We start from the raw sequence: 24,820 nt of genomic DNA, 5'->3' as shown, positions 1-24,820 counted from the left end.
GGCTGCTGGTGTTGGAGAGCCCTAAAAAGCCTTTCCTGTCTCCTAAAATTTAGATCTACCTCATGACCCCCTGCAGACAGGGATGCTCATCCCCATCTCAGTGCCAGAAACACCTTGCTTTCACCTTGGGCGTGGGGGATAGGGGACAGAGCAGGGCAGATAGGGTGAACTGGGGGCTTTTGGAGAGGGAGGCAGGAGTGGAGGTGGGCACAGACCCCCTGCCCAGGTTGCATGGGGCTCTGCATATTGCCTAGCCTGTGCCCACAGCCAGAGCATGCTGCTGGGTATCCCTGCCCTGAGCTTGTGCCCCTCCAAACCAACTTTCCTGGGAGGAATGGAGTAAGGGCCCGCTCTGACAGCTGCTTTCTTTGGGATGCAAATTGCAGTGGCCAGAAAACAGCTAAAAGTGATGCCTGCAAAGGGAGCACATGCCCTGACCTTGCTCAGCAGCTCAGACTGCGTTTGGGGCTGGCCAGAGGATGCTACTACAGTGGCTTGAAAACAAGAAAGCAAGGGACTTTCCAGGAGCAGCCAGAGCTGGGACCAGGCAAGGAATGCAGAGGGGCTCTCTGCAGTTTCTCAGAGCTCTCCTGGGGTAACTGTCTTATTCTAGGGGCAGGCAGTGGCATCTCTCCCCTCTCTCTGCATAGCTCACCTTGACATCATGTGGGCACCAGGACAAGCTTAATCAGGGTGGATAGCAGGAGAGGGAGGTAAGAGAGAGTGATCTTGTTTCTCCAGCACGTGGATCTGTGGTGGGACAGGAGGTGCTCTGACTGTCCCAGATGTGCAAGGCCAGGGCGTTCCCCATGGTGTTCACTGATGCCACTGATGCTTTGGGGTTGGAGTGACACCTGATGGCATATGGGAATCCACACTGCCAGGCATCCTGGGGAGATGCACCCACAGGCAATCTGCTGCAGCCCATGGACCATTGCCCCCTGCTTGTAGTGAGCTCAGGCATCTTATCAGTGCTCTGCTCTCTGATGGGACTTTGTTCTCCCCCTGGGTTACTCATTGCCATTGATAACTGATAATGAGGGTCTTTATCAGGAACTGTTGAAAACTCCTGGGGCTTCACCAGCAGCACACTGGAGCTCAGGCAGCAGGACTAAGGAAGGGACTCAGACCCTCTGTTACAACTGGAGAACCCCATGAGGGCTCTGGGGACACAGTCAACATGGTCAGCAGAGGGGATGGAGGCTGGGCTGGGTGAGGAGCGTCTGTGATGGAAAGGGGGGTGATAAAGGGGCTCCTTGCTGGTGGGAGCTGCCCAGAGGGCTGAAGAGATGCAGGGACCCAGCTCTTCTCAGGGGAACCCTGGGGCTGGATGAGAAGCAGCAGTACAGGATGCACTCAGGGAAATTCCAATTAAACAGAGAGGAAAATGTTTTTGACATGAGAACATTTTGAGTGTTGGAACAGGTTGCCCAGACTGTTGTGAAATCTTCATCCTTAGTCGTGAAATCTTCATCCTTGGTCTCTTCCAGTCTGTGGCATGGTGATTGAGCCCTCTCTTTGGGTTTTGCCACTGCAGTTGAGCTCCCTCAGAATCACATCTTGCCAGATGTGCCCAGCATGTCCTGCTGCAGAGCTCACCCTCTCCTACCTGAGGGACAGCGCATTGGGCCTCAGGAGGATCTCACCAGCCATTTCCCTCATCTGGTTGGGTTCCCTGCTCAGCTCCAGGTCCCCACAATATAGTGACACAAAGAGGGTGCAGTCGGTCTGGATTTTCACATATGCAGAGGGGGAGCAAGCTGTGCTGTCTGCCCCAGCCCCATTTGCAGCTTGGACTCTGCACATCCCAATATTAGAGATGCACTCAGAAGTTTTGGGGGGCCCCAAAGCAGCATCAGGGAAGAGCTGAGAGAGCTCGTATGTGAGGTCATGTTCAGATTCTTCTCACCTACATCAGGGGAATGGCTTGGCTTGGGAGCAGAGCACAGGTTGGGGAAGCAGAAGATTCACTCCCTGGTTTCCCTGATGACTTGGCCACCCGCCAGGGTCACTGCCTGGGGAGCCAGCAGGCAAGCAGCAGCAGCTGGGAGCAGGCAGTGGCAGGTTGTGGGATGGCGTAGGAAACAGGAGCCCAGAAATCACCTGGACGTGCTGGGGGCTGTGCCTCCGGTGTGCCCCCCGCGTGGCACCCTCTGCTGTGCTGTGCTGTGCTGGGCAGCCAGGGACAAGACAGAACGGGTCTGTAAAGGGGGGCTCGCTGCTTACAGGAAACCTCCACCCTCTGTCTCCTCTATCACACAGCCTCTGGTGGGCTGGCTGCCAGGGGGACTGAAAACGAAAGCAAAGCGACCGCAGATAAATTGGAGCAGCCGAGGCTCAGGACAGCACTGTGTGTCCTGCTGCTCAGCATCGCGAGGCTCAGTACCCACCATGGCCCTGCGCATCCTGCTGCCACTGCTCCTGCTGGCGGCTGCTCTCCTGCTCCACCAGGCTGAAGGTGAGGGCAGCAGGGGGGGCATGGGGCAGGAGTCAGGACTAGGGTTAGGGCTCTGCACAGTGCCGGGTCCCTGAGAGCACAGGGTGGTGGTGCAGTGCAGGTGGGGTGGCAGCACTCCGAGCTTGAGGACACGGCAGGAAAATGAGGTCCTCTTGCAAAGAGCCCATCACTGCCTCAGTTTCCCCCCAGTAGCTGCAGTGCAGGGGTGACATGCAAGTGACATACCCCTGTAGTGGGGCACAGGGGTGCAGAGCTCCCACGCTCATTTTTGTGCCCCAGCATCGTTCCCCTGCACTGCTCAGGGGAAGAGGTAGAAGAGGTTGGATGGGAGGAAGGTGGTTTTAGTTTGCCTTTAGTTTTCCCTGCTCTAATCCGCTAGAAATAGGCAATAAATTGCATTAATCTCTCTTATGTTGAGATGTTTTGCTCAGGACTGTAGTAGGTGAGTGACCACACTGTTCTTAACCCATGAGCCTTTTTTCATCCTGTTCTTTTCCCCTGTTCTTTTAAGGAGCAGCATGGTGGAGCTGAGTTGCCTGTCAGTGTGAAACAATCACAGCATCACTCCCAGGAGTGATGCCAAGCAAACCCCTCATGCTGTGCTCCCCTGGGGTGGGAAGGTGCCTTGGCTCAATGAGGGGCCAAAATCCCACGTGCCTCCTCCATCCTGCAGGTGTGGACAATCCAGCCTCGGACTGCTGTCTGAAGACCAGCCAGAAGACCATCCCCATCAAGTGGGTGAAGACCTACAGCATCCAGGGCCCTGAGTCGGGATGCGTGCTGCATGCTGTCGTGTAAGTACTCCATTGTGGTCCAAGCCCTCCCTCCCTGTGTGTTCCTCCCGATTCCACAGCAAACCCCTCTACCCATACTCACAGGTTCACCACCAAGAAGAACATGAAAATCTGCTCCTCTCCTTCCGACCCCACTGTCCAAAAGCTGATCAAGAGCCTGGACAACAGGAGAAGAAACCCTTCCCAGCGCAAACCCAAGAGGCAGAAGAGGAAGCAGGTCTAAGCCAGGCCTGGACAGGTAGGTGAGGGGCAGTGAGGGAGGTCACAAGGTGGGGGAGAGGGTGGTAAGGATGCTGCCCTGCATCCCAAATCCATCCCCTTAGCAGCCAGCTCCTGGGGATGAAGCTGGTGGGAGAAATGCTTGGGGACATTGTCCCCCAGCCACAGGTTGGGGTGTGCTGAGACTCTCACTCTCTCCTTGCCCTCCTTTCTCCCAGGATGAACACTTTCCCCACTGACCACTGACCAGCAATGGACACCTGCAGCGCACTCACCTGCCAGCACTGGGCGAGATGGGGTGGCCGGGGGAGGGGGGGAGGTTGTGCTTTGCCCCACAGCCCCCTCCCCACTGCTGGCACCCCCTCTCCCCAGCTGAGCCCCAGTGGTGAGCACCTTCACCATGGTGGGGGGGTTCCTGCAAGGCACCTGGTGGGATGGCAGCTTTGTTTGGGGATATTATACATTTGTATTTATATTAAAGACTCTGCTTTACACAGTTGCGCCTGGAGGGCTTTGCTTGCAGCTTCACAGAGCACCCTTTAAGCTGCAGACTGGCTTTTCTGGAAGATGGCTCTTATTTTTATACCGAATAAATGATGGCTGTAGTTCATTCCTCTCCAGCCCACTTGCTCCTTTCCAGCTTGCAAGCAGTGGAGTCCAGGCAGGTTGCTGCCTCCCACAAACATCCACGGAGGCTGAGAGCAGCACGGGGACTGCTGTAGTGCTGGGCTGGGTCTGACCTTTGGCTTTTACATCATGCTGTTGCAGTATCATTTGTAGGAAGACAGGTTTTTTTCCAAATATCCTTTGATATTTTTCAATCCTTCTTTTTTAGGTATAAAATGGCAATGAAGTCAGAGCAAACTTTTCATTCTAGTGCAATTTTACCGCTTTGTCCTCACTTGCTTTTGCTGTATTCAGACATTATTAAGCAAAGTGCTTTGCTTTCAGGAAAGATAAAAGAAACTCTCTTAGGCTTTATTCTCCAAAATGAAACGCGTGCATGGTGGAAATAGTGCACGGGAGGGTATGCAGGTGTGGGAATAGAAGAATCTGCAGAATTCATGGCAGATACAGCAGCGAGCAGTTCTATCAAACCCTGAGCACACTGAAAGGTGAGGCTGCAAGCAGGTGGATGGGCAGATCCCCTGTTTGCAGCCCCCCCGCTGTGCTGAGGCATGATGGAAGGGCTCTGCAAAAGCCACAGTGCTGTTTGCTCGTGGCCTTCAGATGTGGACTTCAGTCAGTAAAGGTCTATTAAGCTGTATGATTGCAGTAATACGATTTGTGGGGCTTAACAATATCAGTATAGGAAGCGCGGTGGCTGGGGAACACTTGCAGCTGACTGCTTCTATTGAGTACATTTATATGGCTGATTGCTTTATCCGGTGGGCGTCAAGGTGTATTCTTTTAAGACTGTAAAGAAACTGTGAAGAACCCGATACCGACCCTGGGCACTGAGCCGGCCCTGTGCCACAGTGCGGCTGTCCGGGCTCCAGGCAGGATGCAAGGCAATAAAACATATCCTTTGAACACAAACTCAGTCCTCCTGGCTCTCGTGATGGTCTTTGGGAAGAGTGGAAGGGGTGGGGAAGATGAGTTAGGGTGGAAGGGCTGCACCACACATCATCCCCACAGCCATGACTTTGACTCAGAGTAGTGCTCCCGTGCTCTCTGGAGTGTTAAATGAGTTATTAATGGGGCTGTGATCTGCTCTGGACATACAGGAGTGCATGCACAGGCATCCGGCTGGGGCTGACATGGGGCTGCAGGCACACAGCGGGGATGGCTTCCTGCAGGGGTGCCTCTTTTGCTGGCCGCAGCATCAGGGAACTGTAAAATGATTGCAAAACACTCCAGAGAGGAGGGCTAGCCAAGTATGTCTGTAACCACAGAGGGCAAAGGGGGAGGAAATGGGTGGAGCAGGCCAGCACATGAAGTGTAGCTTGTCTTCTCTGTGGTGACAAATGTGAGTGTGGCTTTGCTCCCATTCAGTGTGAGATGGGCGTTAGGCTAAGACAGGTTAAAGCCACGGCCCTACAGGTGTTCTGTAGTGATTTACCCTAAAAGAAGGGCTTGTGGCAAAGCTGTACTTGGGCTCAGATAACCAGGCAGCAAGGCACACATGAGCACAAACACAGCTTGCATGTGCCACATGCCTGCACACACATGGGCATTTGAATGCATCCTCATTGCAAAAACACTGTTTTAGAGGAAAACAAGGTGAAAAATGTAGCAGAAACCTCAGATGGGAACTGACCAAAACACTGCTGTCATGCATGGCAGGGTGCAGTGGCACCAGGGAGCACTCCAAGGATGCTCTCTGAGCAAGAGGCTGGAGGAGTATTGCTGGGCTGGGAGGATTTCCGGGAGCTGGGCCACCCTGGAGCAGACAGGATTAGGTGACAAGCAGAAAGTAGCCAAGCAAAAGAGAAACCACAACCTGCAGCCAAAAGAAGGGAAGTCCTGAACAAGGGCCAAATGATCTGCTCAGCAATTACCCGGTACAGATGGGGCTCCTGGCAGCACAGCATGCTGGGCTGGGATGCTGGGCTGAGCTCCAGTTATGCTCACCTGGGGACACATGCACAGGGTTGGTCCCTCCGTGCTGCACCGCTGACAACGCATGGGAGCATGCATACTGCAGCTCTGCAGATTGGTGCTTACAGGGCTGTACGGGTGCTAGAAGGGCAGTGATCCCCAAAAATGTGGTGTATAGACATGTGCCCTGCAGGAGAATGGTTCCCTCTGGACTTTGTTTCCCTTTATAGTGGAACTAGGGGAGGACTATGGGTTACTAAGTGAGAGATAGGGTCATGGAGAGCCAGTGTTTCCAGCCACACTGCTCTCCTGGGCTCTGTCCTCCTGCTTCAGCATGGAGAAGGAGAAGTGGATGGTAGACAGTGGGGCTCCCACTCAGTGTCCCACAGTGTCAGCCAATTAGGAACTGGCGCAGGACTGCATCCCACTTAGCCAAGACCTCAAGACCCTCTTTGCTCTCTTCTGGCCAAAGGCAAGGCATGCTCACTTTTTTTTCCTTAATTCCATTTTAACCAGATTGACTAGATTCCCTCAGTTGGAGGAGATCCCAAGGAGATCCTGGGCGCCATGCTGCAGAGGGACTGGGATGCCGTGGGAGACATGTGGAAGCCTCCCATGACGGGAGGCTGTAGTAGAGACATGGAAATAAAAACAGCTGTGATGCCGTCTCATATTTCTCAATGAGGTGAACGCAGCCAGGCCAGATCCTGACACAGGGACTAGCTGTGTCTGGAACTTGCTGGAATTCCCCCTTTGCCCTTTCTAGCTCCTTGGCTTGGAGGTGGGGAGCGGAGCACTGCACAGCACCCTGGTGAGAGCCCAGGGGATCTCAAGGAGGACAGCAGCATGACTGGTGCCTCCTGAATAGAGTTCAGGGATGGATGTGATGATGTGTGACGATAGGTTGGATTTCCTATGGGGAGCCCCCCTCCTCTCATGCTTTGTTCGCACTTTCATTAAGAAATTCTTACGCAGGAGTGAGCGCTCAGGGATGCTTGTGCTGCCTGTGGTTCCTGGTGCTGGATGATGCTCGGATGGCTTAGTGCACATTACATCCTCTCCTCTTCCCAAATCACACCAGAGTGGGGGGTGGTGGGATGGTTGCTTGGATGTGCTTTGTGGCTGACTACATTCTTCTTAGAAATCTCACTGACCCCAGCAGAGGGGGAAACCCATCACATCCCCTTTTCCCAACACGGAAAGCCCCTTTCCTCACCCTCTCATGGGCCTCCTGGTGAGCAGAAGTGACTCCAGCAGCCGTGCTTTCACCCACTTGGCACTGGGAAAGCTCTGTGTCCCACACAGGAAGGCAAAGCCTGTGTAGCCCTCAGGGGCTGAGGGCTTAGGGGTGTTGCAGGAGTTAGCCCCCCCAGGACGCACTCCCATCTCTCATATACTTACCTTCTGTTCATGGCCCATCCTTTGCCATGAGGACAGGGCCCCCAGAAGTGCCTGGAGGGGGATCCCAGAGGAGGGGACCTCCAGCACTCCCTGCTGATCCTGCAGCATCCTCCTTGCCACAGGATCACTTTGCCAGCATCAAGGGAGAATGAATGGAGCTCAGGTCCCAGCACCACGTTGCATCCACATGGGACTGATGAGTGATGCTAATCCTCTGCTGCCTAGATTCCTCTTCCACCCACCAAGATTTCTCTGCAATTAATAAGCTTGGAGAGTGCTGAAAGCGGGAGGGTCTGGCTGCAGCTATGCTTGCACATCCTGTTTGCACTGCTCCTTCTGCCTGCCAGCTTCCTCCTGTCCCCTCTGGCACAGTGCTGACATGCCGGGCATGGGTGTAGCTGCAGGCAGGGCTCTCCTGATGGAGAATACTGCTCTGTGCACGAGGTAGCACCAGCACCCACACAGGGATGAGGCACTTTGGCAGGTGACATGGCTGGAGCTTCTTCTTACTTCTTATCCTGGACTACAGAAGGGGCAGTTCACTATCTCCTGCTGCTGAGAGGAGCAGAGGGACCCAGGAGGTCCTGTCCCCCAGCAGATCTTTGTCCCTGTGTAGTGATCTCCACTGAGGTGCAAGGAAGGGCTGAGACTGAAGCAAAGGAGACACTGGAGGGATTGAGATTTCAATCCAAGATTTGACTATCCTTGTGGGGAAATATTTTTCCTAATGTGAATGGGCATTTCCCTGAGTGCAGCTGGTGCTTCTCCCCCTATCCCCAGTCCTCTCCAAGAGGATCCTGGCTCTACATCTCTCCAAATGCCCATGGGGCACGGGTGAGATCCCGTCCACTGTCCCTTCCACAGGCTGCATCCCCCATGCCATACACCAGGGCTGGAGCAGGATGGCTGAGGGTGGTGGTGGTGGTGGCACTGTCCTGCTGGTGACCTTGGGGAGGGGCAGCCTCTGTCTCTGCTCTGCTCTGCTCTGCGCTGCTCTGAAGGTTTGCAGCAGAAGTGTGCTCACTGCTCCTGGCGATGCCTGCACGAGCAGTGAGCACTGGCAGCCAAGCCTCCCTGGGGGATTTCTGCTCATGTGCTGAGAAAATACATTTGCAGAAAGATATGCAGCTCTCTTTGGCTATGAGCCCATTTGCTGGGACACCTGGAAACCACACTGTCTTTTGGCATGTGAGCTCAGCCAGGCTCCATCCACCAGCACTGCACAGGGTCTCCGAGCTCAGGCAGTTCTGAATGTGCCTGGAGTGCTGGCAATGGGGAGGGTATGGAGGTGGAGGGGCAGCCAGGCTCCTGCAAACAGGTTGGAAGCTTTAGGGGGAGCCAGGCAGCTCTGATATACACTCATCTCTGGGTGATGAGCCCCATCCAGTGGGGATGTCCCAGAGAGGTCTTGGAGGAGGGAGTGGGAAATGCACATGATGAGATCTCACAAGTGTTTTCCCAAGGGTCAGGGGTGAGGATCCTGACCGCAGTCCCCATGCCCTGGAAGGCGCTTGGCTGTGGGGAGGCTGAGCAGCTGGCTGCAGGGAAAGCTGACAGGATGTTCGGGAACTGCACAAAGATCGAAATGCTGCCTGCTATGATTTCCACCCCTGTCTTCACCAAAAGAAAGTGAAAGCCACGGGCTGGACAGATAAATAGGCAGTGGGGAGCACCAGCAGCAGAGCGCAACAAGCTGTGCAGAGCTCACCTCTCCTGCCTGGAGCACCACCGTCTGCACTCCTCCTCTGCCTGAATCAGTGACACAATGCAGCGGCTGCATCTTCTCTGCCTCAGTCTCCTGGTGCTGAGATGTACCCTGCACGGTAAGAAGGAACATTTTACGGCTGCTTCTCTTGCAGAAGGGCTAGGAGCCAGCTTCTTGTCTGCTTTTGCATTTGCAAAGGGAATATAGGGATTCACTGCTGGGGCTTTGTTGCAGCCCTCTTGAATGCTCTGCTCGTAACCTGTCCCAGAGGGGACTCCGTCCCGCCCAAAGTCCACAAAGAATCCTGCACAGAAATCTGTGCTGGGAACAGGTGGTGGAGCATTCCTGCCACCCAGCGCCCTAGCCCAGCCTGTGCACACTGCAAGGGGATCTGCATGCTTCCTTTTGCCCCCGTGCTTCCCTTTTCCCTTGCCTAAGCAATCCCCGGCACAACGGGAGCATCCCTGGCACTGGAGGCTCTGGCTTGGGGACGTGGGAGGGCTCCAGGCATGCAGGAGGGTTGCCTCCACCAAGTGGTCATCTTCCTGACCCACTCCACGGCCCCGTTGCTCATGAAGCCCAGGAGCGACCTCAAGAACATGTGTACTGTTCCTCCTCCAGTGTACGCTGGCAACAACGTCCTCGACTGCTGCCTGCGGACAAGGGAGACGCCCATCCCCCGGCGGATAGTGCAGGACTACCGGATGCAGCTGGTGCAGGATGGCTGCGACATCCCTGCCACTGTGTAAGAGCCATAGTCCCTTGATGGGTGGGGATGGAGCCTGCAGGAGGCAGGGAGGGAGGCACAGCAGGGTGAAGGAGGGATGAACTGGGTTTGGGGAATAGGGAAGGAAGCCAAAGAGAAGGGAAGGACTTGGAGATGCTCAGACAAAGCAGGACAAACCTGCTGGGAGGTGAAAATCTGGGAAAAATGTGGAGAAAAGTCTTCACAACGTGGAGGTGGAGGAGGATGGTGATGGAGGCAGTGGGTGAGAACTCGAGCTGTGCAGGAACATCTTTGGGGCATCTCTTTCTTTTCCATTGTGGACCTGGCAGGTTCATCACCACGAGGGGCAAGCGGCTCTGTGCCCCACCCCAAGCACCGTGGGTGCTGCGCCTCCGAGAGAAGCTGGACGCTGGCTCTGCCGGGAAGGTGGGAGCTTGGCCCTGCTCTGTATGTGCTGGGGAATGGGAACAGCCTGGGAATGGGTTGGATCTGCCCCCAGACAGGTTGTTCCAGTCCTAGCGGGACTGATGTATGCCACAGCAAATGGCACTGGGAACAAAGCAGAAGCCCCTGCTTCTGCCCTGCTGGCTTGGAGTTGGCAATGTGCACCTCCATGGGGAGGGTTTGTGATGAGGTTTGTGGGTGCTTTGGAAGCCCTCTTCTTGCCCAGAGAGGTGGTGGATGCCAGCCCCTGGAGACAGTCAAAGTCAGGCTGGAGGGGCTTTGAGCACCTGATGGAGCTCTGGGTGTCCCTGCTCATTGCAGGGGAGTTAGACCATGTGAGCTTGAAAGGTTCCTTCCAACTCAAAAGATTCTATGATCCTGTTCCATGATCCACATGTGGCTCTGCCCATGGTCCTGGTAACCACTTCAGCTGCAGGGAGGGGGCACTGAGGAGGTTCCTGTCTCAGAACCACACTCATCCCAGCTTGGTTTTTCTCTTCCCCAGGTCCCAAATCAAGGCAATTAGGCTCTGCAGAAGCCTGTGCCCAGCCCCAGCACCCGGAACAGGGCTGGCTCCCAGCTGTGAATCTGAAGCTTGTGAAGCCATGAAGCCAACCCTGCTTCTACATCATGCTGTGGTGCACAGGACCAACCCACCTTGGGAGTTGTGTCAGTGCACGGTGCTGGGCACAGCTCTTCTGTTCTCTCTTCTCCCTTCTGCCACTGTTGTGACTGAGAAACCTGCATCTGGCCGAGCCAGGGGCTGCTTGACAGGAGTCTTGGCTTCAAGGGTTCTCAGCATCACCTCTGCCACCACTGAGGCCAAGAAGCTGATTCAATGGACTGACCTGCAGATGGGCTTGTCGGGGTCTCATCCTTCCTGTGATCACATTTCCATCACTGGTCTGTTCCCTTGGTTTTCCATCATCAGCCTCGAGCCTTTGCCCTTCTGTATCCCTGGGAAGGGCTGCCCAGTAAAGACTGCACAGGGATGAATGGGAGAGATGGGGATTTCATTGCCACCATGCTGATTCCATGTTATCCTCAGGGAACAGATGACACAGTTCCTCTCTTGAGCCCTGACTTCCTTGCAGCTTTCCCCCTGTTGCACTTTCCTATCAGGTGGAGTGGAGCCAGGGCCAGACTCTGGGACAGCCAGGTAAAAGATCACTGGGGCATGTCCCATCCTGGCACTGCTGGGTGCTGTGATGCAACTGGTGTCCGCTTGGCCAGGGCCTTGCCTGCAGGATGCAAATGGTGATGGGTATCACTCAGGGATATTGCCATCCTTCTCAGTCCCTGCGCCTGCCACCGTGATCAAAGACTGCTCTTGGCAATGATGCAGGAGCAGCGCTCACACCATGCTCAGGTATTTGCTGCTAGATCTATTCAGTGCAATAGTTACAGGCATTTGTTGCTTCCTTCCTTCCTTTCTTCTTTAAGAAAAAAAAATGCTGTGATTTTGTTAAATAAAAAGAAAAGCCCATGGGTTGTTGTCTTGCCTTGTCTTTGAGCCCAAAGAACAGCACAGAGTATGGGGGTGTGCGGAGCGTAGGGTGATAACAAGGTCTTTCAGGGGGTGAGGGATGATTTCAGAGGGTGAAAGGTGGGAGGGAGCATGGAACTATTGCATCTCCAAGACCAAGCCACTTCAGTGCCACCAGTACAGCTGCTGGGAATGGGAGCTTTGCCCTTGTGGTGGAGGGAAACTGAGGCACAACATGCTCAGACTGCCTGCATCTCTGTACCAGTGAGCAGCTGGACTGCACAACAAGAGAAAGAGCGTTTGGGGAAATGTATCCTGGTGAAAATCCCAGTGTTCTGCTCCTAGGTGCATCCGTGGGTAAGGCACAGAGGGCAGAACACCAGCTTCTGCCCCTCATCACCAATGAGCTAGGAGGCTTGGGTTGAATTGCTCTCAGGTCTGTGCACCAGGGCTGTGTACAATCAAGTCTCTAAAACCAAGTCAGTCTGCCATAAGGCTTGCTGCCCTAAAATGGTCTCAGGTCCCCTTGAGAGCTGCCCTTTCATCCAAGCCACACATTGGAACAAAGTTGCTCCTTTCTGCTGAAGTATGGGGCATACAAGCGGATGCCATGTGTGGCAAGGCCAGCAGCCAGGCACCATGCTCTTGCACGTGACTGATATTTGAACTGAACACAGTCTAGGAGCACCTGGAGACCAAGGGACCCTTTCTGAGGGCAGGAAGGATGTGGACACCATGTTGTCCAGGGATGGCATTCATGGGGGGCAGCACAGGGATGCCTAGGCAGCTGGTGGCTGTTGCCACCAAGACCTTTTACCCTCTTGTTCATCTTCTCCCGTAGCTGGTGGCTAGGGTTTCTTTCTCTTTCTCCCCCTAGCAGGGTCCTTCTCTTTCTCCACGTGCACTTGCAGTGCCCCAGGCTTGGCTGTCTCTCACCGTAACTTTCCCAGAGCCCTTTCCCCTGCTCTGTCCCAGCTCATTAAGCACAGTGACAGCTCCAGCAATATAATCCTGAGGAGGAGGAGGAGGAAGGCTGGTATGGGATGAGAGGCCAAGACAAATAATATGAGTGGGAAGGGAGCGTAATTGGTGCTTGCTTTGGCAGAGTCACACTGCTGCTCACTCCATGACCTGTGAGGGGCCGCAGTGGGGACGAGAAGGATGCTCAGCATGGATCCATGCCTAGGCTGAGTAACTGCTGCTGGTGGGCTCAGCCTGAGATAGACCAAATCTATGCCTGGCTGGAGGCAAGGAGCGAAGGAGCACAGTGCCCTGGTTCCCACTTCTTGCAGTCCTTGAGGGAAGGAGAGGATATGCTTCCCTGGGCAGTATGCATGGTCCTGGTGGGGAGAACCCTGGAGCTCTCCATGCTCCTCAGCCCATCTCTTGGGATTCTCTCCAAGCCAGCAGAACTCCGCACTTGAAAAGAAACAACAGCACAGCGAGTTTTTCTGGTATATATATATAAAAAGTCAATGACTTTTCAGAGGTCATAGTCCTTGGAGAAAGCAGCAAAATGTTGGGTCGCAGCCAAGAAACAATTTCAGTAAAAGTGCTCCAAGTCTTCTTGTTTGTCTCTTTCTCTCCAGTTGTGTTTTCCTGCTCTTTGCGTAGCCTCTCTGCATCCAAAGAGTGGACTGGGACCTGTCACTGTGGGATGCAGACATGCCCTCAGTAGGTCCAGGGTTTCGTTGCACAGACCACTGTGATATGAAGTATTCTGGAGTGTCAATTGAATCAGCCAGGGTGATTTATCAGTGCCTGAGAACAATATTTCTCATATTATGGATTCACTAGTCATTATGAATAGAAAGCTTTCTAAGGGAGCTGACAAAATAGCTCTTCTTCTGGTTATTGTTCTCAAGGCCAGGAAAGAAAGGCAAGGCTATACATATGCAAGCAAAACAAACATACTCTGCGTTGCTCTCTGGCCCCAGGTCTCAATGCTGGGATTATGAGAGCTCTTTTCTTTCTTCCAGGTTTGGTAGAAGCTGCCTCAGATGCCTCCCAGGTGGACACAAGATAGAGTAGGCATGATCTGCTGTGGCCTTTGTGTCCAAGTGCAAGGACCAGCTGTTCGCTGTGCTGGTTGTATCCTCCACTTGGTGCCATGGGAAGGGGCTGCTATCCATGGGCACAATTCTCCTGGCACTAGCACTGGGCCCAGCTGACAGGAGCTCAGAGACTTGTCTGGGTTGTGTGGGGGAGATGAGACTCATGGACAGATGGGCAGAGTGGGAACCCAGGTCGGGAAAAGCCCTGCTGGTCTCTTCCCATTGCACTGTTAGCTTTTGCCTAATCAGCGACATGTGTGGGTGATGGAGAGGATCCAAATTTGGCACCTCTCTGCCCCAGGCTCCTTCTGGCTCTTCATTCAATCCCACAGCATCGTGTCCGGTTCTGCTTGTCTGGACACTTTCTGCCAGGCTTTCTCTGGTGGGAAGCTGACAGCACCCTTGGCCAAGCTGCATGGCTCTGAGCAGAACTGCTCCCCCCATGGGTGCTACACCTGAAACTTTATCCTGGTTGTCCTTGTGGCATGATACAGCCTACACCATCAGCAAATACTAGAATTTGTAACTATGAGCAGATTCAGCTCTTATTGCCCAGAATAGGGGCTGGCTGGATGAATCCCACTCACCTTCCCCAAAATGCTGGGCCTGGGCTTCCCACTGCCTTCCTAGCCCCACAGAGAACCAACCCCCAGCCCAGGACTTTTAGTTTTGCTTCTCCATCAGCTTTTGAGTTTTGTTCTGACTTTCCATGCCTGAATATTCAGCCAGACCCTTCCAAACAACCACAAAAAACCCAACCCAAGCAAAGGAGGGAGATGAGTTTCCAACAACCCTGGGCAAACCCATTCTGAGCAAAGATCCAAGTTTTGCTGGTAGGATTTGGGGTTCTCACCCCAACCTGTCTCACAGGCATTTCCTGAGGCTTGAAACATATTGGATGAATCTTGATGAGAGGAGAAGGGATGTGGGAGTTTCTGGGTGCCTGAATGCTGATTCCCCCAGAGCTTGACCTTCATAGCTGGTCATGCTTGTGGAGAGCAGGGTAAAGAGCATCTACCAGAGGACAGGAACAGCAGCAAACCCCTGCCATCCCCCTGCAGGGGACAGGCTGGGATGTCCCCTCTTGTCCTATGCACCTGATGGCTTTGCTCCTTTCCTAGTGCCCTGGAGAATCCATGGTCTGATTTCTTGGCTCTGAGCAGGGGACCAGGCTGCTCTTCCTGGTCCAGGTTCCTGCAGTCAAACGAAGCCCAGTGGCTGTCTGACATGGGGACCTTTGTCCCCATGCCGGGCTCAGCTCCATGCTTTTACATGCAGAATAGGCTCAGCCACCAACCAGGTGCACCCTTACCCACTCCCAGAGCACTCTTTGGAAAGGGAGGGGGGGCCATCCTCTCTGCCCATAGGTGCACCCATCTTCTCTTTATGCATGGTAGCAGTAAAACCTGTAGATGAAAGAGAAACCCCAGGAGGACAAGCAAATAGTAGATCTGTCCTGCTGCCAGAAGCTTCTGGAAAGTACCTTCCTCATAATCCATCTCTCCCAGCAACGTGGTACATATCAGTGAGGGGCTTAGTTCCATTTTCTGTGGCACGCCCCAGCTCTCCTTCACGTTTTCCTGCTTTACCATGCTTGTAGGAAAGGCTGTGCCTGGTGTGCCTTCCTGGCCAGGAGGTTGGGGGCAACTTCCTTCTCTCTCTCAAGTGCTCTGCAACATCTGTATGGCATAATGGCTCTAGGGCTGTAGGAGATAGAGGGCAGGTGGGCACCCATGGCTTTGATGGGGCTGGAAGGGGATCAAGGAACTGACAAGAGCTCCCTGAGATCCACCTGGGAGCAGACAGGAGGAAGAACCATAGGGTAAGGGCTGTGGAGTGGGGAAGAAGAAGAGATTTAGGAGCTTCTGTCCCAGTCCCTCCATCCCTTCTGACCTAGCTCTGCCTACCTGCTGGCCATCATGTACTCATCTAGAGGGATGTGGCAGCTGTGCTGTGCCACTGGGAGGGGTCACCATCTGCAGCCCCCTGTCTGCTGCCTCCTCCAAACACATCTCACTTGTCTCTGCTTTCCCACAGATAGAAAGGCTTCCTTCTTGCAGATGTGTTATCTGGGAAAAACCCTCCTCTGCTGGGCTGTGCACTGTCCCTACACCGAAAGCACACAACTGTGTTTATATTCATGTTCCTTAATCTTGTTTAAATTATCAAGCGATGGCCTTCCACTGTCTCTAGGAAGATGCCGCTCCAAATAATTAGCACTGTCAAGTGTCTTCTGAGCCTCTGAGATGATCTTTGGTGGAAAACTCTAGGAGTTTTCATTGCAGTGCTCTGCAGACTGTAGTTGCACTTAGATGCTGTGGCTTTTGGAAAGGCACTGACCAGTGTATTAAAGGATAGATAGCAGCTGCTGTCTTACAAAGAATAAAAGCAGAAGTGTCTGAGGTACACTGCAATTATAGATTCATCCAGCACTCATAGTGCTTGGTTTCATTTCTCAGCTGATACTTCAGAATCTGGAGCCAGCTGCCTGCAGGGAATTCCCAGTGCCGATGCCCATGGGGTTTCACTGCCTGTCCTGGGGGAGAGGCAGGGCTGAAGTCCACTGAGCTGAACCCATGCTGTGCCACTGCTGTTTGCTGGGTTTGGTTGGTGTGGGCAGGGCAGGTCCTGGAGATCTGCAGTTCACACCTTGGCTAGAGAACTATGCCTTCTTTTCATTGAAAAAGGGCCGGGAGCAGGAGGTATTTGCAGCATGATAGGGATAGCAGGAGGGAAGCTCTCTCCACGCTGGCCTGGTTTCAAGCTAAACTGCTAACCAGCCCTGCTGACAGCAAATCAAATGCAGGTGGCTTGCTGCAAAAATTCACATCTCCTGGCATGCTTGTGTGCTGGAGGACCATCGTTTAAAACAGTGTTTGTGCAGACTAAAGCAAAAAATCCCTACAAAGAGCCATTTGTGAGTTGGTCTCACACCACAAAGAGCTCAGACCAGCAGCCTGGCTTGGCAGCAGGTGCAGTGGTAGCGGAGAATAGGGAACTGTGCTGTGGCTGCTGGGTGAAGCCAGTCTGTGGGTGTTGAGAGGTGCAGGCAGCATGCTGGAGGGACAGAATTCCATCCAGAGGGACCTGGACAGGTTGAGAGGTGGGCACATGTGAACCCCATGAAAGCCAAGTGCAAGGTGCTGCACCTGGGCTAGAGCAAACCCAAAGATCAGTACAGATTGGGTGATGGATGGATGGAGTGCAGCACTGAGGAGAAGGACTTGGGTCTGTTGGTTGAACTGAAACACATCATGAGCTGACAATGAGTGCCTGCTGCCCAGAAGGTCAATCATATCCTGAACTGCATCAAAAGAAGCATGGCCAGCAAGGTGAGGGAGGTGCTTTCCAGTGCCTAAAAGGCACCTACAGGAAAGCAGGGAAGGGACTCTTTCCCCGGGAGTGTGGTGATAGGGCAAGAGGCAATGGCTTTAAACTGAGATAAGGTAGATTTAGATTAGATATTAGTAAGAAATTATTTTCTGTGAGAATGGTGAGGCACTGGAACACGTTACCCAGAGGATTTGTGAATGGTCCGTCTCTGGAGGTGCTCAAGACCAGGTTGGGTGGGGCTTTGGGAAACCTGATCTGGTGGAAAACGTCCCTGCCCATGGCAGGGGGCCTGGAACTGTATGGTCTTTAAGGTCCCTTTCAACTCAAACCATTCTGTGGTTCTGTGATGAGGGGGTACATGTCTTGCGGATTGCAAGGAATGCAGCCAGGCCCTGTTCCCTTGTTTCTTATAGAGATTACTGTTTTCATTTCAATCTGAGCTATGTTCAGCAAGAATATTGGACATCATTTTGTTGGAGAGGTGGTTCTGGAGGAGAGCAGGAGATGGGTCTGGGAAGGTGGGCATCCACTTGGGAGGCTGTAGAGGTGGGCAGTGAGTTTGACTGGAGAGCAGTCTGAATGCTCTGACCTCCAACCACTGCCTGAAGGAACTTGGGTACACCCTGCTTCCAGGAATGGACGAGATGGTCTCCAAATGCACAAAAGGCTGCTGCAAAAAGAAAGTGAAGAAGCTGTTTTCTGAGTTCACTTCTTGTAGTAGCACAAGAAGTCACAGGAAACCTTGGGGTCAGATACTGGGGGGAAATTCCACTTATTAAGAAGGGTCAGCTAAGGAAATGCTGCAGATTTTACAGTCAAAATCTTCTGAGTTGTGTTGGCCCTGGCTTTGCACAGGATGGACTGAATAACCTGTGATAGTCTTTCAAAATCATTTCTTTTCCCTATTTTTCTGGTCTATCAGTATCCCAGCAGGCGAGGTGGTCTTTCTATACCTTGTGCTATATGTCTGAGGGCTGCATGCAGTTAGTTATACAGACTACAAGATTCTTGACTCAGAAGGCATAGGGGTGCTGGCACTGCTGCCCAGAGAGCTGTGGTGCCCCATCCCTAGAGCTGCTCAAGGCCGGGTTGGATGGGGCCCTGGGCAGCCTGAGCTGGTGGGGGCAACTAGCCCATGGCAGGGATTGGGGTTTGTAGGGCTTTGTGGTCCCATGCAATCTAAGCCATTCTGTGATTATGAGATTCTGTGATTCTGAAGAGTCTGAAGCAATGGAATTTTAACCAAAATAGGCCCCAAAGTTTCTATGCTCAGTGCTGTAAGAGAATGAGGAAAAACTTGAGCAGAAAATATCTGGAAATGGATCAAGAGCCACACACACTCCTAAACAAAGGAGATACATGGCCTTGAAAGAAAAAGCAGATGTAAACAGAGATGAAGGGGGCAGAGAGCAGGTTGGGTTTCTCTGGATCTCATTTGTCTTCCTTGTGCTGCAGCTGTCTCCAGTGAGTGCCGTGGGACCATAGTGTGCCAGGACATGCCGGGCCATCCATCATGGCTTTGCTGGCTGCCAGGGCAAGCCTGTGCGGAGCAGAAGCTCCCAGCTGTGCAGAGGGGCTCTGCCTCATTTGATTCATCAGTGTGAAGGCTGCAGCCTTTCCCATACCTCATGCAGGCAACTGCAGGCACAGAACAACATCTTCCAGCAGGGCCCTGACCCCTGCAAATATGACCCCAGAGGGCTTTTCTACAAGAGCTCTGGCTGGGCTTCAGGGGGTCATTGCTCTCCTGCTCCCAGAACCTCTTCATCTTCATCCGGGAAGGGATTTCTCCCGCTCTGGATCCTGCTCCTTTTAAGGTATGGATGGTTGCAGTAATACAGTGCTTCTGGACCCACCACCCAAATCATTCCCCTTTCTGGGCCAGTACTTGAACAGCCTCAGTCTGCTCAGTATTGATGCTTTTCTTCCAGCAAAGATGCTCTCAGCGCCAGGCTGAGCATGAAGAGGATGGACAGGTAATTCTGCAATGCTTTGATCTGAAACTGCTACAGGGGTCTTCCTCTGAAAGCCAGGAGTATGAGGGGAGGTACCAGCTCTTGTCTGAAGAGCTGGCAGCTCAGTGCCACTCTTACATGGACCATCAGAGACAGAACGGACAGAGTCTAATTCAGAAATTTCCAAGTGAGCCTTTTTTCTCCGCTGCTTGCAAAGGAAGAGGCCATGGCGGCTGGGTCAGTGGGGACTTCCCACGGGGCAGAGGGGTCTGCACCTTCCTTCCCAGCCTTCCTATGGGAAATCCTTGAGACCGAGGACTTCCAGGCAGAGTGTGACCAAGGCCAGCAAAAAGTCATCAGAGGGAACGAAGCTGGAAGGCAGAGCTGCCAAGAGTGCAAAGGCAGCAGAGGGCATGGGAGCTGGGGAAGTCTCCAAAGACAATAGAATGTACCAGGCTGGTATTCCTACCAGGGCACAGTAGCTAAGAGTGGAAAGTCCCTGGCTGGCTCTTCAGTGTCTGATAAGCCAGGCTGGCCCTGTGCCCTGCTGAGGAGGGATGTGCTTGTGAATCCTTTCTTACAGGAAACAGAGGGGAGAGGACTCATGGCATCAGTCAGCGTGATGGATAAGTAAAAGGCAGCCAGGTCCTTCCTTCTGGAAGCTCCGAGCCCAGCTGATGAGAGAGGGGTCCCCAAAATTGCACAGGGACTGCTGGAAGGTGTGGGCAGCAGGTCCAGGCTTCCCACCTGTGGGCTGACTGTGTGACTTTGTAGCCTGCTGGAAGCCTGAGCTCCCCTCCCATTCCTAACAATGCCACTGTCCCCTCAGAATTGCACTGGACCCCTGGAAGCCACGGAGGCCTTTCAAAGTCTGTTAGAAGCCTCCTCCCAGTGTCTCACTGCAGTGCTCCCAGGGCCAACCCAGCCGTTCCAGTGCTGCAGTTGTCCCCAGGCATAACATGAGCAATGTCCTCCCCTGCAGTGACTGAGTGGGAAATTTAAAGCAAATGGAAGTGCTGCCTGGGCAGCAGAACTCCCTGGGGGCTCCCAGTCTCAGGGCTGCAGCCACATTGCCCAGTGCCATACTCCGAGTTTGTCCCTGCTGACACTCTGAAAACACACTTCACTCTGCACATGTCCATGCCACTGTGCCCCTGTGAGGTCAGAGAAACCACCAGACTTGCAGCTGCACGGGACAAGGTTGGCCTGCAGCATGTGCAAACATTAAGCACTGCCCAGCTAACGGAGGAGGATTTTCAGGAGCTCCAAGCCACACGCAGCAAATGTGGTGCACTGACATTGTTTACCTCCATGGAAAAATAAACTGCTGATTATACAGCAGTAGATTAAAGGGCTCTTAATATCTTTATGGGGTACAAGATACACAAACTCAGCCCAGTAACTGTCCTCAAGGGGGAAGGAAAAGGTGAAGGCAAATCTAAATGATTACCGGAGAGCTCAGTGTTTTATCACCCTTTTTACAATCTGCTCAGGCATGCAGATTGCACAGCCCTGCATGCATTTGTGTTATTATTCACAGCAATATAATATCCCTAAAGGGACACTTGCAGCTCTTGCCCCTTCATCTTGACCCCTCTCCTCTAGCACTGCACCAGCTAGGCTGTAACTGAGTGCCTGCATTTTGCAAGAAGATTCCTTCTCTATTCTGGAGAACACTGAAATGCCACCATGGCCGCAGTGATTTTATGGGGAACATCATGCAAGCTGGCAGCGTGAAGGTCAGGGCGAGGCAAGCCTCACTTCTGCAAGGGCTGGTGGGAATTCATCCTTTGCTGCTGATGGATTACAGGCACTTTATCACTGCGTCGTGCTTCCAGCATCAGTGGCAGTGCATGCTGCACTGCGGCCTCCTTGTTACTCTTGGGACAGCTAAGGAGCACTGGGGTGGGGAGGGGGAGCAGGGTGAGCGGCAGCAAATCCTAGATCCTAAATGCAAACTGGGCAGCACCCCCTTCGTGCATGGCTTTGACTTTCTGCCATCTCCCACCACCATGGTGCGCAGCCTCCTTATGTGCTGTTGTCCGTTTGGCTTTTTTCATACTTGCTGGCTGCCAGCTGGGCTCTGGAGAAGGGTACAGGGCTTACTGCACCGGGGAACCACAGCTGTGGTCATGATGGGTTGTGCTGGAGCCTGTGCTGGGAACTTTCACTTCCTTTCACAGGCAGTGTGCTGGCAAAGGCAGCAGATCCATTCAGGTTCTTTTTTTCAAATTGTCTGCCTGCAGGAGGAAATGAAAGCACACCCCTTCTGGCACTGGTACCTTTCTGTTCATCTCTAGACTCTGGTCAGATTTCATGTCTCTTGCGGGCTTCCAGGCAGCCCTGTGCAGCAGGAAGCACTATGGGAGAAGTCAGGTCTGGGGGTCACCCACTACTTCTTTACCACAGCATAGGAACTTCTGTATTAGCAGGAATGTGATGAAAGGAACAAAATGTTATCTACTGCAGAACTTCATCCTGGAGCAGAGCCAAGGTACTTACGCAAGAAGAAAAAGCAAACCACTGAAATCCCACAGAGCCTTAGCTGGAGTAGCATGGTGCAGCTCCTCTGGTATTTCTGCTTTGTGCTGGAGGATGCTGGGCCAGAAGATCTCCAGAGGTCCCTTCCAACTTCAACCATTCTCTGAGCCTACGCTCTCTGTTGTCAGCAGCAGAAGAGGGATGGGGATGGTCTCATAGCTTCAGGAGGAGAGGACATGGCTGGCCAGATTGCTCCAGAGCCCCTGTCCTGCTGGTTGACTTGGGACCATTTGAGACCATGGCCCGAACAGGCTCCAGCCTCCACGGACTCAAGATGTGGGGAAAAGCAAGGCTGGTGCATGCTGTCCATGGCAGCCAATCACCCACCAGGTGCCACACAGAGGTAGGAAGCATCTGCTTGGTGAAAACCACCCAGGATGAAAAATCCCAGAACCTTGAGCCTACAGGAAAGTGCCAGAACCACTCCTAGGACCTGAGCTGGAAAACTGAGGCCAGACACACGTCATGGCAAGGCTGTGACATCAAGGGGAACTGCCCATCCCTTGGTGTCCTCAGGTCAAAGATGGAGCCAATAGCCAGGGCCAATGAGGTATTAGTTATACTGGGGGGCACTGGAGGTTCTCTGATGCAGGCACCCAAGCTGGACAACCAGATATTTTTCCCTGTGTCAGACACTCCTGGATCTGTATATCACACTGTGTAGTGTGACACAGCCATATCCATGCTGAACTGCTGCTCTGCTGATTTCAGGGACAAAGGAACCAGGAAGCATTTGGCCACTGGGACACACCAGAGCCCACCACCATCCCTTTGTCACAAGCATTGTCCAGGAGCCCAGACACGGAGTGAGCCAGAAGGGCTTCAGCCTGCTCCGCTTGTGGTCTGGTGGTGGCTGTGGTGGGGCAGTGGGTTTGGCCAAGGCAGGCTGTCCTCAGCCACACACCGCTCACCAGATCCCTTGGTTTCTATTCCCCAACCACGCTCATCCTTTCATTTTCTACATTTTCCCAAGAGGGACTTCCCATCCTCAAGGAGGAAGAGGCATTAGCTTTTCCCAAAGGAAGTGTCCGGGAAGCCCAGAGGACCCTCCTCACCTGAGAATAAGCAATGTCAAATGACAGCCCTGTGCAGGAAACACTGGAAGCAGCAAATGGAGCAGGCGCTGCCAGGAGCAAGGCTTTCGGCTCTTCATGGAGAAAATGCAGCTACTGCTGCTAGTTCATGAACATCCTTCCCCAGACCCCATCCTCTGCATGGAGCTGACGTGACACATTCCTTTCCTGGTGTTGTCTCACTGGCATGATTTGCCTGCATTAAATTTTTACTGTCCACAGTTAGCTCCTTCATTAGCTATGACATGTCATATTTAACTGCACAGAAATACTGCAGCAGTGCCAGGACCAGCAGAAAACTCACAGAAATCTCCTGCATGAGGTTAGTGCCGTGACCATGAGATGCTCTAGGGCTGAATTCAAGCAAACACACAGAAGCCTGGAAACACATCTGAGCTGGCAGAAGATCTTAGATGAGCACACACATCCACCTGCACTGCCTTCCTCCCTTCCTTCTTTATTTATGCCTAGCGTAACAGCTTGCACATGGAGCTGGGGGCTTGCCCTACTGCAAGCAGTCATGAGCACAACTTCGGTTTGCAAACCACAGCGTAATTAATTCCCAGCAAAGCCTCTAGGTTTAGCTCTGTGGCTGCCCGTGTTTCAAAGTGTTCCACAGGGTTGATCAGATATCTCTCTAGCATGTCTGGGGCATTGAGTCAGGGATGGGTCTCCTAAGACTGGGGTGAAAACAAGAGAGTGGGAAGGAAGGGCAATCCAAGGAATGGGAGAAAAGCAGGATGTCTCTGGCATGGAGGACCGCTGTGGGTTGCCCGTGCCGGGGTCCCACCACCCCAGCCCCACAGCAGACAGTCCCTGTCCCAACCTCAAGCTTTTGCCCTGAGGATGGATTTTCTCAGCCACCCCTGCTGGAGGAAGATGTGACACTCCTTGAATGCTGTTTTAAAGGCAGTGTTTGCCATCTAGTGGGAAAGTAAGGTCTGGGCATCCTTCTGTGCTTTGAGACTGGGGAAGGATGGGCTCCTGGCTGTGCTGGTGCCCAGCTTACATGAAGGAAACGCTTAGGAATAGTGGAGAAAGCACCACGGCCTGAACAAATGGTGCCTTCCAGCCCAGCAACCTCCCAGAGACTGGTACCTTCCTGGTCAGTATCTTCCCAGGGCAGCAGGATGCAGCTGGTGGGAGGCAAGCAGGTCAGAACACTCCCTATCATTCCATGAAGAAGCTCCAAAAATGTTTCCCTCTCTGCTTTAGACCACACAGCTCAGGAGGCAGCTGGATGAGAGACATGAATTCTTGCTTAGACACCAGTCCTGTTTTCTGTGCAAACCTAAAGCAGACAGGGAGCTCAGTGCTTGGTGAAGGTATCCCAACTGTTGCTGGTTTGAGGAGGGAACAGCCATTTCCTGGGAACATCACAAGCAGCTAAGCTGGTGGCTTCAGCCTCCCAGAACCTCTGCGTCCCTCTGTTTGGCATTTCTAGGCTGTGAAAGGCAAGAACGCATCCTGGAGGCAGGGAGTGAAGATGCTCCAGAAAGAAAGGAAAGAAGCAACCCATTCCTGCAGGGAGAAGTCTATGATGGGGAAGCAAGAAGAGTTATCAGATCTCTTCCCTCCCTACATATGGGTGCCAGCACATCTGGTCTTCGGGTTATGCCTCCTGTTCTCTTTCAGGACATGGAGTTCGCAGTTACTAAGAGGGGCAGATGAAGATAAATATGGGTGACCTCAGTGGACTGCCATGAACTGGGAACTTGAACACTCTCTCAAGACCCCAGGCAGAGATGTCCTGCTGGCAGATAAGTTGAAATCTACAGCCAGAGTGAATGTCTGTCACTGGGTTTTTAAAGCATTTGTGTCTGGATTCACTGTCCCCCTGGGGTGGGATCCCTGCCCTGCTTACACTGTAGGGACAGCATGAAATAAGGGGGATTGAGATGTCACTTCTCTGCCAGTCTCTGGGACCTGCCTCACTATTATTTCAGGCTCTGTCTCCTTGTGCCAGCTGTGATGACATTTCCATGGTGACTGGGTGTGTAGGTAACCGGTGTGACCTGTCCCTAAGCACTGTCCTTGCACTGATAAAGATCTTATGGACTTGGCCTGCCAGGCATTTTTACAAATCAGT

The 24,820-nt window shown here is 53.1% G+C and overlaps 2 protein-coding genes across 2 annotated transcripts; both read left to right on the top strand.

Moving 5' to 3' along the window:
* On the top strand, nt 2,315-5,014 carry LOC110390233 (C-C motif chemokine 21-like). Its single transcript, XM_021381464.1, has 4 exons — nt 2,315-2,458; nt 3,132-3,252; nt 3,337-3,490; nt 3,690-5,014. Exons 1-3 carry the CDS (start codon nt 2,392-2,394, stop codon nt 3,473-3,475), a joined length of 327 nt encoding a protein of 108 aa, XP_021237139.1. The 5' UTR covers nt 2,315-2,391; the 3' UTR covers nt 3,476-3,490; nt 3,690-5,014.
* LOC110390318 (C-C motif chemokine 19-like) lies at nt 8,914-11,775 on the top strand. Its single transcript, XM_021381570.1, has 4 exons — nt 8,914-9,236; nt 9,740-9,863; nt 10,175-10,271; nt 10,795-11,775. The coding sequence occupies exons 1-4, from the start codon at nt 9,179-9,181 to the stop codon at nt 10,813-10,815; spliced, it is 300 nt and encodes a 99-aa protein (XP_021237245.1). The 5' UTR covers nt 8,914-9,178; the 3' UTR covers nt 10,816-11,775.

Source organism: Numida meleagris, chromosome Z (assembly GCF_002078875.1).
Source record: "Numida meleagris isolate 19003 breed g44 Domestic line chromosome Z, NumMel1.0, whole genome shotgun sequence".
NCBI classification, from domain to species: domain Eukaryota; kingdom Metazoa; phylum Chordata; class Aves; order Galliformes; family Numididae; genus Numida; species Numida meleagris.
This window is presented reverse-complemented; position numbering and strand designations above follow the sequence as displayed.